The following is a 19,769-nucleotide window of genomic DNA, read 5'->3' on the forward strand; positions in this document are numbered from 1 at the left end:
ATAATAAGACAAAAGAATAATAAGGCCTTTAAGTGAGATTAGGAACTTTAAATCACTGGGTTAGTGGCTCAAAGTGTGTGACTTGAACCTAACTTAATGTTATAGCAAAGGGAAATGCTAAGAAGGCTTCAGCTTATCGAATGAAATATTTATTATTTTATTTTATCTGACATCAACCTTGATCACAAAACCATGTTATGCCTTACTGTGCTGAAGATTTGTCACTGCAGAGATGTCGTCTCGGCAGGTCCGGCGTTGCATTGGTCGCTGTAGTTAGCTGCAGCAGTGAAGGCTTGGATAACTGGTGCAGCTTGGCTTGGGCTGTGCTATGGATGAGTCTTGATGAATGCAGTGGTTTGTTTCAGACTGTGCTGTGAAGTCTTCGATGTCAGCTGAGCTCTCAGGCAATGCTGTGAAAAGAGTCTGTCTCCAAGCTAGTGATTGATTGATTGATTGATTGACTGATTTGGTTGTAGGGCCTGGGTGGCTTTCCAGGTGTTATTTCAGTCCATGTCTGGCTTTTGGTAGACAACTAGAGATCCCGTCCAATGTGTTGCTCTCTCTCTGTTTTAAAGCAACATAAGCTGGTGTTGAATCAAGGCTTTCTTAGCTTTGTATGATCGTTGCTGAAATTTACTCTGGCTGCTCCAACTCTTAAGTTGGCTGGAGTAATTACTTTGGTCGGATAAATTTCAAAAGGAAAATACTACACGTTAAAATGCAAGGTTTCTTGTTAAAAATTGTAAAAGCAAAAATGACTGAACTTTACAATAAAGAATTAAAATGCGTACATGCTTTAGGTAGAAAAATGAGATTTATAACAGACGTCTAAAGAAAACTCAAGGTAAATAAAGAGTTCAAGAACCTGTTGAGGGCCAGCCTAAAGGCACGGGAGATGCCTTTTGGCTTTTTATTGGTTTCTGAAGTCTTGGGTGTGTTGAAATGTTTTTCATGCCAAAGTTCTAATGAATATTAATTTTCTTTGGGACTTCTAAGGTGTGGCTGATACCTTGACTTGAGATGGCAGCTTGTAACTTTGGAAAGGAGTGGCTTATTTCAAGTTTACCCACATAATCACACACACTTCAGGTCACTATGGCTGATTAAATCCTTCCTGTCAACATTGTAGACAGCAGCATATTGTCAAACCTTTCAGGAAAACATACCAAACATTAGACATTCAAATTAATGCTCATCTCATGATATATAGATATTCAACCTTCATTAATCTGACTTATCAAACAATCGAGTACCGTAGCGAAATAAAAATTAAAGTAACAATTAGGTGACTGAAAACATAACATTTTTGGTAGTGACTTGATTAAATTTTCAACATAACTCTTACTTCATAATATAAAAACATTCAATATGGCTCCTTGTCTAATTTAACTATCAAAATATAATTTGGCTAATAGTTGTAGTAAATGCAAAAATGTTAAACAGTTTGAATGCAGTTCATGAAAGAATCCAGACTCTTCAGTGTTAAAAAAGACTTTCATGTCTTAACAGTCCAGAGGTCCTGTTTGTGTGGAGTCATTTGGTCCTATTTCTCTGGTTCAAATGAACACAAAGGTCATTTATGCTTTTAGTTCAGGTGATAATTTAGTTAGCCATCTGGAGGAGATGATATTTCTGAAAAGAGGAAAACTGTCTTCTTTTCTCTAATAAAAATATTAGTTCAGAAAAGTTCAAAACAAACAAGCTGTCCTCCTACAGTATATACATGTATCTACATAATATATATTCTGTTGGTCTGTAATCTGATTTATTGATATAAATTAGAACCCAACTGTGTAATTTAACACATATTTTATCAAAACATGATTTGGAATAATTAGCTTGTTACATAATAAAAATCCCACATCATGGAAAATTGTGTAACAGTGCAACTGACTTGATGCGTTTCCAGCTCTGTGTTCTGGATGAAAAAAATATTGCAGTAACATGTTTTTTCACATTCACGCAGCTTCTGTTCTGATATTATACTAATTGAAATTGAAATACTGTTATAATCACTTCACCAACACATTCTGACCAGTCAATAATGTTATAGACCATATAGACCTATTAAATTACATTATGGACCTATTGTATAATCTTATAGAACTATTTTATGACCTTATATAACCTTATAGACCTATTATGTAACATTACAGACGTATTAAATAACATTATTAACCCATTAAATAACCTTAAACACCTATTATATAACCTTATAGACCTAGGTTGATAAAAAGATTGACAGTATGTTTGACCCTGTGTACACCAGGCTCTCCTGGGCTACCAGGTTCTCCTGGATTGAGGGGACCAGCTGGAGACTCTGATGTTGGGCCCTCTGGACCCATCGGCTTCCCAGGGTCAATGGGCTCTCAGGGACCTAAAGGGGTCCCTGGCCCCCCCGGCAATGAAGGATTCCCAGGTGAATTATTGAACTCATGTCTCACGTCTGTGAACTTGTTCAGAGTCTATTTCTGTAATTTCATTTAATTTAATTCAAAGATCCTTAAAGATCAAACAAAAGAAGCACAACTTAAATTATTTGCTGTAATTGTCCAGGAGTCCTAGGTCTGCCTGGAGGCCCTGGGGCCAAGGGCCAGAGAGGACAGGATGGGGCCCCAGGCATACCTGGTCCCCCAGGGCCCACACCAGACCGCTGTGATGCAGGAAAACCTGGTTCCAAGGGTCTCTCTGGCCCCCCGGGACCCATTGGACGCCCAGGTAAACTCTGACTCCTAAAGGTGCTCCTCGTATACAGAAACATACTACAAACATACAAAACGGATTCTGATTCACTTCACTTCACTTCACTACATCTGAATACTTGTATGTAATAGTCTTCAGTAAAACTTTCTAGAAGAAGTTTTGTGACTTGTTCCTGCTCAGGGTTTGTGGGGGAGAAGGGTGACAAGGGGGAGCCAGGCCCTCCAGGTTTTGGCCCCCAAGGCCCTGCTGGTAAACCGGGCTCTCCGGGGTTTCCTGGGTACACAGGACTTCAGGGCCCCTCTGGCTCCGTGGGAGACTCTGGACTGCCAGGGCCAGACGGTGAGAAAGGTGAGCTCCATTGCACTTACTGTACCACACCATCCTACACCGCACTACACTGCACTACACTGTACTACACTGTACTCACGGTATCACACCCCACTATGCTGTACTACACCACACTACACTGCACTACACTTTACTCACTGTATTACACCCCACTATGTCGTACTACACTGCACTACACTGCACTACACCGTACTATACCGCACTACATTGCACTACACTGAACTCACTGTATCACACCCCACTATGTCGTACTACACTGCATTACACTATACTCACTGTACTATACCCCACTACACCCTACTACACTGCACTACACTGCACTCACTGTATCGCAGTCCACTATGTTGTACTACACTGCACTACACTGCACTCACTGTATCACACCCCACTATGTTGTACTACACTGCACTCACTGTATCACACCCCACTATGTCGTACTACACTGCACTACACTGTACTCACTGTACTCACTGCATTACATCCTACTATGCCATACTACACCATGCTACACTGCACCACACCGTACTCACTGTATCACACCCCACTATGCCATACGACACTGCCCTACACTGCACTCACTGTATTACACCCCACTATGCTGTACTACACTGCTCTACACTGTACTATACCCCACTACACCATACTACATTACACTACACTGTTCTACACTGTACTCACTGTACTATACCCCACTACACTGTAGTACACCACACTAAACAGTACTCACTGTACTACACTCCACTACGCCGTACTACACTATACTACACCACACTGAACAGTACTCACTATACTATACACCACTACGCCATACTACACTGCACTACACTGTACTCACTGTATCACACCCCACTATGTCGTACTACACTGCTCTACACTGCACTACACTGTACTCACTGTATCACACCCCACTAGGCCGTACTACACTGCACTACACTCTACTCACTGTATCACACCCCACTATGCTGTACTACACTGCTCTACACTGTACTCACTGTATCACACCCCACTATGCTGTACTACACTGCACTACACTGCACTCACTGTATCACACCCCACTAGGCCGTACTACACTGCACTACACTGTACTCACTGTATCACACCCCACTAGGCCGTACTACACTGCACTACACTGTACTCACTGTATCACACCCCACTAGGCCGTACTACACTGCACTACACTGCACTCACTGTATCACACCCCACTAGGCCGTACTACACTGCACTACACTGTACTCACTGTATCACACCCCACTATGCTGTACTACACTGCTCTACACTGCACTACACTGTACTCACTGTATCACACCCCACTAGGCCGCACTACACTGCACTACACTGTACTTACTGTATTACACCCCACTAGGCCGTACTACACTGCTCTACACTGCACTACACTGTACTCACTGTATCACACCCCACTAGGCTGTACTACACTGCACTACACTGCACTACACTGTACTTACTGTATTACACCCCACTAGGCCGCACTACACTACACTACACTGCACTACACTGTACTACACTGTACTTACTGTATTACACCCCACTATGCCGTACTACACTGCACTACACTGCACTCACTGTATCACACCCCACTAGGCCGCACTACACTGCACTACACTGCACTACACTGTACTTACTGTATTACACCCCACTACACTGCACTACACTGCACTACACTGTACTTACTGTATTACACCCCACTAGGCCGCACTACACTGCACTACACTGCACTACACTGTACTTACTGTATTACACCCCACTACACTGCACTACACTGCACTACACTGTACTTACTGTATTACACCCCACTAGGCCGCACTACACTGCACTACACTGCACTACACTGTACTTACTGTATTACACCCCACTACACTGCACTACACTGCACTACACTGTACTTACTGTATTACACCCCACTAGGCCATACTACACTGCTCTACACTGCACTACACTGTACTCACTGTATCACACCCCACTAGGCCGTACTACACTGCACTACACTGCACTACACTGTACTTACTGTATTACACCCCACTATTCCGTACTACACTGCACTACACTCTACTCACTGTATCACACCCCACTATGCTGTACTACACTGCTCTACACTGCACTACACTGTACTCACTGTATCACACCCCACTAGGCCGCACTACACTGCACTACACTGTACTTACTGTATTACACCCCACTAGGCCGTACTACACTGCTCTACACTGCACTACACTGTACTCACTGTATCACACCCCACTAGGCTGTACTACACTGCACTACACTGCACTACACTGTACTTACTGTATTACACCCCACTATGCCGTACTACACTGCACTACACTGCACTACACTGCACTCACTGTATCACACCCCACTAGGCCGCACTACACTGCACTACACTGCACTACACTGTACTTACTGTATTACACCCCACTACACTGCACTACACTGCACTACACTGTACTCACTGTATCACACCCCACTAGGCTGTACTACACTGCACTACACTGCACTACACTGTACTTACTGTATTACACCCCACTATGCCGTACTACACTGCACTACACTGCACTACACTGCACTCACTGTATCACACCCCACTAGGCCGCACTACACTGCACTACACTGCACTACACTGTACTTACTGTATTACACCCCACTACACTGCACTACACTGCACTACACTGTACTTACTGTATTACACCCCACTAGGCCATACTACACTGCTCTACACTGCACTACACTGTACTCACTGTATCACACCCCACTAGGCCGTACTACACTGCACTACACTGCACTACACTGTACTTACTGTATTACACCCCACTACACTGCACTACACTGCACTACACTGTACTTACTGTATTACACCCCACTAGGCCGCACTACACTGCACTACACTGCACTACACTGTACTTACTGTATTACACCCCACTACACTGCACTACACTGCACTACACTGTACTTACTGTATTACACCCCACTAGGCCGCACTACACTGCACTACACTGCACTACACTGTACTTACTGTATTACACCCCACTACACTGCACTACACTGCACTACACTGTACTTACTGTATTACACCCCACTAGGCCATACTACACTGCTCTACACTGCACTACACTGTACTCACTGTATCACACCCCACTAGGCCGTACTACACTGCACTACACTGCACTACACTGTACTTACTGTATTACACCCCACTATTCCGTACTACACTGCACTACACTGCACTACACTGTACTCACTGTATCACACCCCACTATGTCGTACTACACTGCTCTACACTGCACTACACTGTACTCACTGTATCACACCCCACTAGGCCGTACTACACTGCACTACACTGCACTACACTGCACTCACTGTATCACACCCCACTAGGCCGCACTACACTGCACTACACTGCACTACACTGTACTTACTGTATTACACCCCACTATGCTGTACTACACTGCTCTACACTGTACTATACCCCACTACGCCGTACTACACTACACTACACTGCTCTACACTGTACTCACTGTACTATACCCCACTACGCCGTACTGCACTGTACTACACCACACCAAACAGTACTCACTGTACTACACCCCACTACACCGTACTGCACTGTACTACACCACACTAAACAGTACTCACTGTACTACACCCCACTACACCGTACTACACTACATTACACAGTTCTACACAGCACTGCACAGTACGACACCATATTACACTGTACTTACTGTACTACACTACACTACACCATACTACACAACACTACATTGCACCATACCATACTCTACTACACTGCACTACACCGTACTACAGCGTACTACACTCGATTATACTGTACAACACTGTACTACACTGCACTAATACTACACTCTACTACACCTTACTCACTAAACTCACTGTACTCACGGTGTGTTCCAGGTCTGATGGGGCCTACAGGCAGGAACGGAGGTCCAGGGGCCCCAGGAAGGAGTGGGGCCCCTGGAGTCCCAGGCGGGAGGGGGGAGAGAGGGTTCCAAGGACGGGATGGAGCCGCAGGATGTGAAGGGCTGAAAGGACAGAAAGGTAAACACTGAGTGATACTAGTTACTGTAGTACTCGACTGCAGTATTACTGCAGGTTACTATAGCACTACTACAGTATTACCGCAGGTTTTGTTAGTACTACACTATTACTACTGGTTACTATAGTACAATTGCAGTATTATAGCAGGTTACTGTAGTAATACTATAGTATTAATAATGTTACTATAGTACTACTACAGTATTAACTGCAGGTTACTGTAATACTACTACAGTATTGCAGGTTACTGTAGCACTGCAGTATTATTACTGCTTACTATAGTACTACAGCATTACTGCAGGTTACTGTAGTACTGTACTGTAGTAGTATGGCAGTATTACTACTACTTACTGTAGTACTACTACAGTATTACTGCAGGTTAGTGGCAAAATTAGTTTATAACAACATTAGTACATAACAGCTTATAACATTAGTATATATCACTATTTATAACAACATTAGGATATAACAACATTAATGAGAAAAAAAGGAAAGTTAGCACATCTCAAATTTACAACTCAAGGAGGACAAAATACTAACATTTCACTTGTTTATTTGACTCACATCACAAAAAGAAAAACGCTTACGTGTTTTGGCACAGAACGTTCTTCAGAGCGTTTGAAGTATACAGGTTCAATCCAGTTATATAAGGACAGAGTTAATACACAGCTGAGAGTTGGACCCAATCATTTAGGAACCAATCACTTTTCCTATCCCATGGTTCTAGATACAGGGACCTATCACATGTATGTAGTTAAATCTGATTTAAACCCCATTACATACAACATGAAGATTCATAAAACACTGTTTCTGGTCATAATTGATACACTATTATGAACCTACACTAGATGGCAATAAAGGGACAGATTACAAACAGTCCTAGTTTTAAAAGCATTTTAAGCTGTAGTCATCATTAAGTCCATTTGGTGTCATAGTATTGAGTGTGTATATCCAAAAAAATTCTCTCTGTTCCAGTTTCTTCATCATCACCTCCTCATGTAGGCATCATGACGTTCAGATCTTGGGTTTCCCACTCCATTGAGAATCCCATCTTTGAAGTGCACCCTCTTTTTTCCAATTCAGTTTTCTCAATTTCAAGTTGCTCCGATCTAAAAGTGAACAAATACAATCACGATGGCCACTTCATTTGAGGAACTTAATCAACTGTGCCGAATCTTTATGTTGTATGTAATGGGGTTGAAATCAGATTTAACCACATACATGTGATAGGTCCCTGTATCTAGAACCATGGGATAAGAACAGTGATTGGCTCCTAAATAATTGGGTCCAACTCTCAGCTGTGTATTAACTCTGTCCTTATATGACTGGATTTAACCTGTATACTTCAAACGCTCTAAAGAAGGATCTGTGCCGAAACAAGCAAGTGTTTTTCTATTTTGACGTGACCTGAATAGACGAGTGAAATGTTAGTATTTTGTTCTCCTTGAGTTGGAAATTTGATATATGTTTCCTATTCATATTTTTTGGAACATGCTCACTGATTTTGGGTTTAGCACTCCACTGAGAATCCCAACCTCCTTTTTCAATTCAACAACATTCATTTATAACAACATTAGTTTATAACTGTACATAACAACAGTATCACCACTGCAGTGTGCTGAACATCTAGTTGAAAGTCTCCGTGTGTCCCTGCAGGCTGTAGAGGGGAACCGGGGCCTCCAGGAGACACCCGGTGTGTCCCCATCAAAGGCGAGAAAGGAAAACAGGGCCCTCCCGGCCTCAATGGCTTCCCCGGACCCCGAGGTCAGTGCCACCATGACTCTGTTAACATAGAGACCATCTGTCAGGATGTGGTGTCAGACAGGAAGTTAAAGGGTTCAGTACTGCATTCAGGTACAGTGCAGCTGCATTCAAGTGCAGTGCTACATTCAGGTACCGTGGGAAAGGAAACAAACTGTGTCTGTTGACCCTGATTTCCCATGGTGCTCTGCTGTGACTCCTCCTGCAGTGTGAAGCTTTCCAACATCAAAAAGCTGCTGTCTCTGCAGGAAATAAAGGTTTGCTCGGTGCTGCTGGTAAGCCAGGCTGTACGGGCGTCAGCGGGCCCCCAGGCATCGTTGGACCCCCAGGACCCTCTGGGTCCTACGGCAAACCGGGGCCTCCTGGATCAGCTGGACGTCTAGGACCTCCAGGACTTATCGGCTTCCCTGGCGAGACAGGAGATCCTGTAAGATCAATTTCACAGTCATCCAGAACACATGAAGAAATCTAAGGGCCGTCACAGCAAGCTTCAATAACAACCAATCACATGAGCTCTTCTCACTGCCTTTAACCTCTTCCACTCAGCTCCAGAACCACAGTGACTACCTGCATAAACTGCCAGAAAGGAAACCTCCCAAAGTTTCTGGTGAAAATGTCAGAAACACTTCAGCTGCTAGAAAAACCGAGCAGAAAATCTTTGAAGTCAAGAAGTTTAAACATTTTGTCTGAGATAAAGATGTGTTTTCAGTCTAAATAACTGACTGTTAAGTTTTAAAGTAACAGAAGAGTCTTTAACATCTAACATCAGTCTGAGAACATCCTGAGCTGACAGGCACCGGGCAAGTGCTCGAGAGTGCTTGAGAACTAAAAGAACAGGGGGTGTTTGGGAACTAAAAGAGCACAGTTTGTTTGGTAACTAAAAGAACAGGAGGTGTTTGGGAACTAAAAGAACACGGTTTGTTTGGGAACTAAAAGAACATGGTTTGTTTGGGAACTAAAAGAACATGGTTTGTTTGGGAACTAAAAGAACACGGTTTGTTTGGGAACTAAAAGAACATGGTTTGTTTGGGAACTAAAAGAACACAGTTTGTTTGGGAACTAAAAGAACATGGTTTGTTTGGGAACTAAAAGAACACGGTTTGTTTGGGAACTAAAAGAACAGGGGGTGTTTGAGAACTAAAAGAGTACAGTTTGTTTGGGGACTAAAAGAACACGGTTTGTTTGGGAACTAAAAGAACACAGTTTGTTTGGGAACTAAAAGAACAGGAGGTGTTTGGGAACTAAAAGAACAGGGGGTGTTTGGGAACTAAAAGAACAGGAGGTGTTTGGGAACTAAAAGAACAGGGGGTGTTTGGGAACTAAAAGAGCACAGTTTGTTTGGGAACTAAAAGAACAGGAGGTGTTTGGGAACTAAAAGAACAGGGTTTGTTTGGGAACTAAAAGAACAGGGGGTGTTTGAGAACTAAAAGAGTACAGTTTGTTTGGGAACTAGAAGAACATGGTTTGTTTGAGAACTAAAAGAACAGGGTTTGTTTGGGAACTAAAAGAACAGGAGGTGTTTGAGAACTAAAAGAGTACAGTTTGTTTGGGAACTAAAAGAACATGGTTTGTTTGGGAACTAAAAGAACAGGGGGTGTTTGAGAACTAAAAGAGCACAGTTTGTTTGGGAACTAAAAGAACATGGTTTGTTTGGGAACTAAAAGAACAGGGGGTGTTTGGGAACTAAAAGAGCACAGTTTGTTTGGGAACTAAAAGAACAGGGTTTGTTTGGGAACTAAAAGAACAGGGGGTGTTTGAGAACTAAAAGAGCACAGTTTGTTTGGGAACTAAAAGAACAGGGGGTGTTTGGGAACTAAAAGAGCACGGTTTGTTTGGGAACTAGAAGAACGGGGTGTTTGGGAACTAAAAGAACACAGTTTGTTTGGGAACTAAAAGAACACGGTTTGTTTGGGAACTAAAAGAACAGAGTTTGTTTGGGAACTAAAAGAACAGGAGGTGTTTGGGAACTAAAAGAACACGGTTTGTTTGGGAACTAAAAGAACACAGTTTGTTTGGGAACTAAAAGAACACGGTTTGTTTGGGAACTAAAAGAACAGGGTTTGTTTGGGAACTAAAAGAACACAGTTTGTTTGGGAACTAAAAGAACAGGAGGTGTTTGGGAACTAAAAGAACACGGTTTGTTTGGGAACTAAAAGAACAGGAGGTTTTTGGGAACTAAAAGAACACGGTTTGTTTGGGAACTAAAAGAACACAGTTTGTTTGGGAACTAAAAGAACAGGAGGTGTTTGGGAACTAAAAGAACAGGGGGTGTTTGGGAACTAAAAGAGCAAAGAGTGTTTGAAGGTACCAGTTTCAATTTCAAGACACCACAAATATTAAGCATCCAGCAAAACAATAAATAAAAAGGATAATTAATACATCTGAACTACATTTAACCTTATTAACTTGTTGGGACACCAGCGTCCACTAGTCATCTCTCTCTGTCTTTCTTGTGGTTTTGTCATTAGTTGGAAGACTTCATGTTTACAGAAATATAAAGTCTCGAAATGTCCTACTTGAAAATCTGCACGGACCTTTTCATGAATCAGACTGTGTGCTGTCTTCTCCATATGTGAGGCAGGTATTCACTGATGTTTAGTTTACAGCCCCACACTGCCCTCCTCTTCTGCAGACAAACACACAGGCAGTTATTTACACTGAAAAGACATTTTTATTTTAGACGAAAATGTTTAAATTTTTACTGACTTCAAAGAGATTCTGCTCTGTAGCAGCTGGAGTGTTTCTGACACTTTCTCTAGAAACTTTGGGAGGTTTGCTTTCTGGCAATTTATGCAGGTAGTCACTGTAGTTCAGCAGCTGAGTGGAAAAGGTTAAACATCTTGGTGCAAACCTGTTGGTTTGGTGCCAGGAAATCACCAAACAGGTACAGACACTAACAGAGAGACACCTCAAGAAAAAAGTCCCAGATAAAACAATCCAACCCTGAAATGAAGCTGCTCGCCGCACCTGTATAAGTGCTGAATGTAGCTTTAACTTTGAGGTTTTAACAACCTTTCATGTTTAGAAATGTTGATCTCTATGTGTCTGTGGCTGCAGGGTGGCCTGGGATGTCCTGGTAAGTTCGGTGAGCCCGGACACCAAGGATGTCCTGGACCCAAAGGTGAGACAGAAACATTCATTTCAGCATCTCTCCAACAGAGAGACAGTGATGCTTTGCTCTCACTGCTGTTAACTTTGTGTTCATGCTTCAGGTGATAAAGGACAGTCTGTGAGTTGTCCTGGTCCAGCCGGGGACAGGGGGCCTCCTGGACACTCAGGGCCCCCAGGTGACTTTCTGGTTCTGGATTATTTTGTAACAGTAAGAGAGTCTGGTATCTCTTACAGAAACAGATGTGGCAATGAACATTGTTTGTTCCTGTTTCCTCTCTCAGGCCCATCTGGACCTCGGGGGGATCCGGGACGCCCAGGTTTCGTTGGGGCTCAGGGGGAGAAAGGATGCAAAGGAGATCTAGGCCACCAGGGAGACATGGGTCCATCAGGTACAGACACCCATCTGGACCTCAGTCTTTATACCCCAAACCAAAGTCACAACACAAACGTTGCATTAAATGTAAAACAGTTTATTTATATATTTACAAAAGTGAAAACAACTGAATATAAACTGAAGCAATAGTGTTCAGGGTGAACGAAGGCCAAAGCAACAAACAAAGGAATCTATGTCCACAAGAAGGGCTGATTAATCAGGTGAAACAAATCAACAAACAAAGACATGTACTGAACCAAACTGCCTAGGATAAAACAAAAACAGGAGAAAACATTGCAAAAGAAAATTTCAGCTCACCCCTTAAGTGCGATTCACAAAGAAAATAAATGCTAGATTTTTAATTTACAAAAGTTGTGAGAACAGACCGAGAAGAGAACAAATTGCTGCTACCAGACTGTTGGAATCATGGCCATTTTAACAGGCAGGGTGATATGTCTGGACCAATCAGCAGCAGACACTCCCCAGTCCGAACCAACTGAACCAGCCAGACGGAGACACCTAAACACATACTCCAAAGATCCTGCAGGCACAGACCACACCCTCTCACAGAAACACAGGCCCACAAAACACAGGAACAAAACAGCAGACAGATTTGCGATATAGCCAGGCTATAACATTCATCCTGTAAAGTGGTCAGAACGGAGTTAAAATTGGAAGGGTCAGGGGGGTCAGGAGGGTCAGGACTTTACGTGTTGTCTTACAGTGATCCCACCTCATTCAGAGATCAGTCTGTGAAATTCACCAACATCCAGCCAGTTAGAGACTAGAGTTCACTGATTCCATTCAGGTGGTGTTTTAACTGACTCATCAACAGCTCCAACAGGAGGGAACACATCACACTTCAGTGGTTCCCAGTCCATCTCAGATTGGATTTAAATATGTTAATGATCACTCTTAAGGCTTGTAGCTGGTTAGCTCCTTTATATACTATATCTGACCTCCTGACCTGCTACGAACCTGAGATCTTGGGGTGGGTCATTCCTCAGTCAAATCTAAAGAATAAATGTGACTAAAGGTGATGGAGCCTTTTCTGTTCGGGTCACTCAACTGTGGAATGACCTGCCAGAGATCAGGGAAGCTAACATGTTGTCTTCTTTTAAGGCACTTTTAAAAAGTCACTATTTTAGACTTTTTATTGATTTCACTATTTGTTTTATTATCTTTTGTTGTATTTTATATTTTTGAAATAATTTTAGCTATATCAATAAATTTTTTTGTATTATTATTATTATTATTATTATTATTATTATTATTGTTGTTGTTATTGTCATTATTAATTACAACCCTAATCCTGTCTGTCTTTCCACCTGGCTGTCTGTCCATCAGGTGTGATGGGCCCCACAGGTCCCAGAGGTCGGCCAGGTCCTGCAGGTGTTCCTGGTGAGGCCGGTGCTGATGGTCCTCCAGGAGCGCAGGGCTGCCTGGGACTCAGAGGTGAGAGCTGTAACAGACCTGCAGCATGTCCTGCTCATTAGCTCAGCATGCAGAGAAGGCTGTGTGGTAGAGAGAAATGCTTCAGCTGCACCTTAAGGTTAGACTGGACATGTGATCAGAAGTGATTAGAAGCAGATCTTAGGTTGACACCAGGTGCAGATGGTGTTTTCTTGCTGCTAGCTACATCCTCAAGTCTGGTTTTAGTGTTTTAAAATGTTACTGATAAACTGTTATCAGAAGAATGTTGAATGACAGATCAGCCTCATGTTGATCGGTAGGTTTACACGCTGCCTGGTTGGTTAACCAAAGTCATACACAACTAAGAGGACATGATGTCTGAAGATTAAACATGAACAGAACAAATACTGGTTATACTTTACATTCCAGCTTGGTAATAACAAGGTAATAGTGGGGTAATATTTTCATAACTAGGTAATAATAATGTAATATAATGGTAACTAACAAGTAATAGCTTGGTATCAGCAATGGATATAACTTGGTAATTAGGGCCCGAGCACCGACCGGTGCGAAGCCCTATTGAAACTGAAGGAGTTATTAGGGCCCGAGCACCGACCGGTGCGAAGCCCTATTGAAACTGAAGGAATTATTATTATTATTATTCCTCCGAAACAAACGCATTTTTGAGGGCCTAAACATGCACGAAAACTCATGAAAATTTGCACAGATGTCAGGACTGGCGAAAATTTCGATATTTTATGGGTCTCGAAATAAAGCGGGACAAAATGGCTCGACAGCGCCACCTGGAAAGTCAAGAAAATTGAGCCCCTCGATACAGATTGTCGTAGGAGAACGAAATTCGGTATGCATATGTATCATGACCAGACGCACCAAAAAGTCTCAAGGACACATAGCCTAACTCCAACAGGAAGTCGGCCATTTTGTATCAAAGTTGAAATTTTGCACCGATTTTGTCATTTCCAGCCCGCATACTTTAACGAACTCCTCCTAGAGATTTGACCCCAGGACTTTCAAATTCGGTCCGTATCATCTACAGGCATAGGAGATTAAAAGTTGCTAAAACAATTCTCATTAGTCTTTCCTAGGGGGCGTGGCTGGGCGGCGAATTTCGATCCTTCGCCATGAAAAATGAAACGGCTATAACTCCGGCATACATGATCCTAAGAGAGCCAAACCTTTTGTGCTTCATAAGAGTCCCGCCCTGAACGGGTCCATGTGACAATACAGGATATGAGTCATAGCGCCACCTCCTGGCAACAGGAAGTTACATGTTTTACGCTCTGACGCCCTGTGGGCAGCACGGTGATCGAATCCAGCTGAAATTTACTGAGAATAGCCTCAAGACCTTGGAGATCTTATATTATGAAGTTGGTGACCCTTCGTTGAAAGGTGTTGCCATGGCGACGCGGCGAATTTCGATGTGACGCCATGAAATTTCAATGCCTCATAACTTGACTCCACGTGGTCTGATCTTTTCCAAATTTCATATGCTTGTTAAGAGTCCCGGTCTGAACACATGTTCAGTCTCATATTTAGCGAAAGTCATAGCGCCACCTACTGGCAACAGGAAGTATCATGCGTCGTACTTTGTCTAATTACTCCTAGGAAATTTGGCTGATGCACCTGAAATTAAGTCAGCTAATAAACAAGACCTTGGTGATGCTACATTTGGCAGCTCATGACCCAAAACTGAATGCTGTTACCATGGCGACACATCCTTCGCCATGAAATATGATACTGTTTTTCAGGGAGAAGGGATTGCTCTACAGTCATGAAACTTGACACACATGTCTAGAGTGATGTCAGCTAAAATCCTATGTGGTCGCTTTGAATGGGCGTGGCAAAATGGCTCAACAGCGCCCCCTTTAAAATTTCAAAATTGCAGCCCCGCCTTCCAGATTAACGTAGAAAGATGAAATTCACAGGGCACATGTATAATGTCAACACGCACAAAAAAGCCTCTTGAAGCCTTATTGTAAGTCGAACAGGAAGTCGGCCATCTTGAAAAAAATGGTACATTTTCGCCTTTTCTTGGCCATTTCGCATACCTTGTATTTTAAAGAACTCCTCCTACAGAATCCATCGTAAGGACTTAAAAATCAGTGTGTGTCATCTAGACTAGTGTATGATCATGATGGTTTGGCCGTGGCGTGGCGTTGAGTTTTGATGTTTCGCCATGACAGAGGAAATTGATATAACTTGAGTGTACACGGTTGGATCTGCCTCAAACTTTACACAACAAGTCACTGACAAAAGCCCTTCGACTGAGCGTCACTTCAACATGCGCTGGGGTGCGAGGGCCCGATCATCGCTGCTTGCAGCTTTAATATTAGACTTACATTTTGTAACAAAGGGGTAATTATGTGCTGAACAATGAGGCAGAATTATAAAGTAATGGCACAATAACATTTCAGTGAATATGGTAACCTGCTAATAATGACGTTTTAGCATATTTTTATTTAAAATGGTAATATGGTGACATAAATGTGGTAATAACCCCATAATAATTAGGTAAAATGGTTCATATTTTCAAAATGTCATGGACTACTACCAGCATAAGACCTTCCAAATCACATGACAGTTCTTGGAAGTCACATCTGGTAATTACCATTTCAATGTGCTGAAGTTACTCCTCCCTCATGTTCCAAAGATTCCTTTGTTTTTAGATAAAACTGTAAAAATTCTTTTAACACTGTGATTTATTACCTGGAAACACTCCTGGTAGTTTCTGTGTAATAGCCATGAATCAGTGCTGCCAAATGCATAATTACACATTTCTACTTTTTCATTTCATGGTGATGTTGGATTACACCAACACCCAGGGACACAGAGATTAACTGGAAACACACCTGGTAGACCTAACCCTACCAATTTTAACTTAACACAACATGTGATACTGCTGATGAAAAGTTCAAGAATTATATATATATAGACATACTTTACTCATCAAACTTCAAAGCAAATCCTTATATGAACTACCAGGTGTGTCTCCAGGTAATCACACCTCTTGGTGTTGGTTTCATCTAATATCAACATGAAATTAAGTAGAAACATGTAGTTATGCATTTTGCATCTTTAGATGTTTCCCTATAATAACCTCTGTTAGACCTGCAAACATAACACCATCCCAAAAATGTAATAAACCTTGAACGTAATACAATTCTGCATCTTTTGATGTAATAATCCCATTTGTATAAGTTTCCCACAAACATAATAGTAGTTGCCTACCATGTACGTAAACATAATAACTATCACGTCTGCAGGGATTTGTTACGTTTGCGAGAAGGCGAAAATCATCAGTCTTCAAAATTGTAGCAACTTCCCTCAAATGTAATAAACCACTGATATAATCAAAATCTGCAGCTTATACCAGCTGCTAACTCTAAATGTCTTTATCAGCCAATGACATTTTCTTCCCACATATTCTTGTCCTTTATTTTCTTGCATATTTAGACTGTGTATGCACACAAGCAATAAATCCCAATCATATTTATTCCAGGTTTCTTCAAGGTTTTACTACAAAGACAAGTGCCAAAAAACACAGGATGGGCAATAACATTGTCATGTCACTTTTGTAATGAAAGCTTTATAGACAATCATAGTAACCCTTCCATATGAATTTGCTCAGCAATTACAATATTTACAGGTAAACAACACAAAGTATTGCTTTAGTAACAAGAGGTCTATAACAACTGGATATTATTTATCCTCATAATATGCTATGTTTGAACCATGTAAATAAAAGATATCTGCATATTGTAAGCCAGCATACGTATTTTGAACATACATACACGTCTTTAAATCTTTGAAATAATGAAAACAAAACATTTCTCAAAACTACTGAAAATTAAAGGCTTTGTAGATTGTTCTCTCATGTGTAGCTTTCCATCCTGTCATGTCAAGTAGGTCTATTTGGTGTCTTTCCTGAACCTGTTCAGCTGTAATTGGCTTCAAAGGTAGCCTGTTTGGTAATTTTGCTCTCAGCAACTGGCACTGTCTGGATAAATCCACTGCTTGTTGAACAGCTTTCTTACTCATCCCAGAGTACTTCTCCCTGAGTCTGATGTTTACTTTTTGTGCATTAGAACCTTTAGTGGCATCAAATTCTCTCTCAACAAGTTCTGGGATAGCAAACCATGAATTTCCTGTTACACAAAATGGACTCTCTGTCATCACTTAAGGAATACTGCTGCTTATTTCTCGGTACCCTGACCAGAGCTGACTGTTGATTTTTCATCCTCTCCGCAACAGGGACAACCAATCCCCCCTTGAGTATCTTAAGTATGACACTGTGGGTCTCATTATCCACTGGCCATAGGCCTAGGCCTTGTCCAGTGCATATCACACAGAGTGTGGACAGTAGAAGTATGTGCAGAATAATATTAAGTCTGTGAGACACACAAAAATATGGTATAAATATATAACCGCAATGAATGTCTACAATAATTTTAAGTCTAATTCTAATTGGTCAATCAAGTCAACAGACTTTTATTTCTCAATTATGACCGATGAGTTTAGGCTATAAACTGCTACTGCTAGCATTCACTATTTGCCTGTCATGTTTGCTAATTGGTCACATTGCTAATAAAATTATTTTCAATTCACTATCAATTTTTCATCTGAATGTATTAATTTTGTAAAAAAGTGTAACTCACTCTGCTTTTCATCAGGGTCCTAAACACCTTATCTTGGTTTATTTTGTGATGGTGACTGAATACTATAACTGTATAACTGGGAACTGATGTTCTTCATTTAGCAGAGGTAGGGGACTTGGGTCACATGATTTGACTCGAGTGAAACTCCAGTCTCAAATTTGATGACTTGCGTGACCATAAATAACAAAAGACTAATTCATTGACTAGACTAAGACTTAAGACTGATGGTCCAATATTCAATAGTTATTGATAGCTATAAAATGATGAGCTATTGTCACTTCGCTCATCAGTGCTACTAAAACAGCTACAGTCACTAACACTCTGTCCTAATGGCAAGTGACACGGGTGAGCAACAACAACACTGTTTGGAGAATTACCGAAAAGACACCTTCCCTGGATCTATGTCAGATATCCATTACTTGAACATATCGATATAGACAAAAATAACGAGTTATCAGTGTTATGAATCTGTACAAGCTGGTCAAAACTGGCCAGAACTGTGGCCAGTTTAAACAAGAATAAACACCAATAGAATCGTCACTAGCAGATCAGCAAATGGCAACTGCAGGGTGGCACAGCACAAAACTATTTTCAGTCAGTCATCTCCTTCAGTAAAAGGGAAACACTTTAGGAATGCCCTACCAACAGAAATAAAAACACAAACTGATCTGAAAATGTTTAATGAAAAGGTGAAACACTGACTGAAACAAAACCAATCCTGTGATCATTAATCAATGATCATGCACCTGTGCACACACACATGCACATGGAATTGTACACACAGATAGAGGAACAGATACATACAGATAAACAAACATACATACATACTCATTAGGACTACGTGCATGCATGCACACGGACACACACACCTATAAACATTATGCACATAAACACATCATTACCATGAATAAGAAAACACACACACACGTGCACACATAGACAACACATGTAAATTGATGTTATGTGATGTAAATACTGTTGTTATTGAGAATGTTACTATTTATTGTGAGCTCAATTTAACTAATATATTCCTGATAGTGATATGTTATGACTATTTTTAAGTAGAAAAGCCTCACCTGGGACAGGCATCACAAATTAGCCTTGGCTAGAAATCCTATATGCAATACATCTGTTTCATGTTATTTTAACCTGTTACAATGTTTTTTGCATCGTCCCTGACAAATAAACAAAACAAACAAAAAAAATCATGATTCTACCTCATTATCACTCTCTTTTGGACCCAATAAACTCATCCAGATTTTTAGAATTGTTTATTCTTTCTAAAGATTGAAGATTAAAGATTCTGTTCATTGTTAGAA

The 19,769-nt window shown here is 41.4% G+C and overlaps 1 protein-coding gene across 1 annotated transcript in view; it reads left to right on the forward strand.

Moving 5' to 3' along the window:
* Positions 1 to 19,769, forward strand: part of col4a4 (collagen, type IV, alpha 4) — a 94,204-nt gene that overhangs the window by 53,533 nt on the left and 20,902 nt on the right. The window contains exons 29-38 of the mRNA XM_067595725.1: positions 2,270 to 2,419; positions 2,557 to 2,718; positions 2,884 to 3,051; positions 6,976 to 7,119; positions 8,773 to 8,880; positions 9,126 to 9,304; positions 11,935 to 11,998; positions 12,090 to 12,164; positions 12,270 to 12,377; positions 13,709 to 13,816. Of these exons, the coding sequence (XP_067451826.1) occupies positions 2,270 to 2,419; positions 2,557 to 2,718; positions 2,884 to 3,051; positions 6,976 to 7,119; positions 8,773 to 8,880; positions 9,126 to 9,304; positions 11,935 to 11,998; positions 12,090 to 12,164; positions 12,270 to 12,377; positions 13,709 to 13,816 (1,266 nt within the window). The remainder of the gene's footprint in view (positions 1 to 2,269; positions 2,420 to 2,556; positions 2,719 to 2,883; positions 3,052 to 6,975; positions 7,120 to 8,772; positions 8,881 to 9,125; positions 9,305 to 11,934; positions 11,999 to 12,089; positions 12,165 to 12,269; positions 12,378 to 13,708; positions 13,817 to 19,769) is intronic.

This window comes from Thunnus thynnus, chromosome 7 (genome assembly GCF_963924715.1).
Source record: "Thunnus thynnus chromosome 7, fThuThy2.1, whole genome shotgun sequence".
Classification (NCBI taxonomy): domain Eukaryota; kingdom Metazoa; phylum Chordata; class Actinopteri; order Scombriformes; family Scombridae; genus Thunnus; species Thunnus thynnus.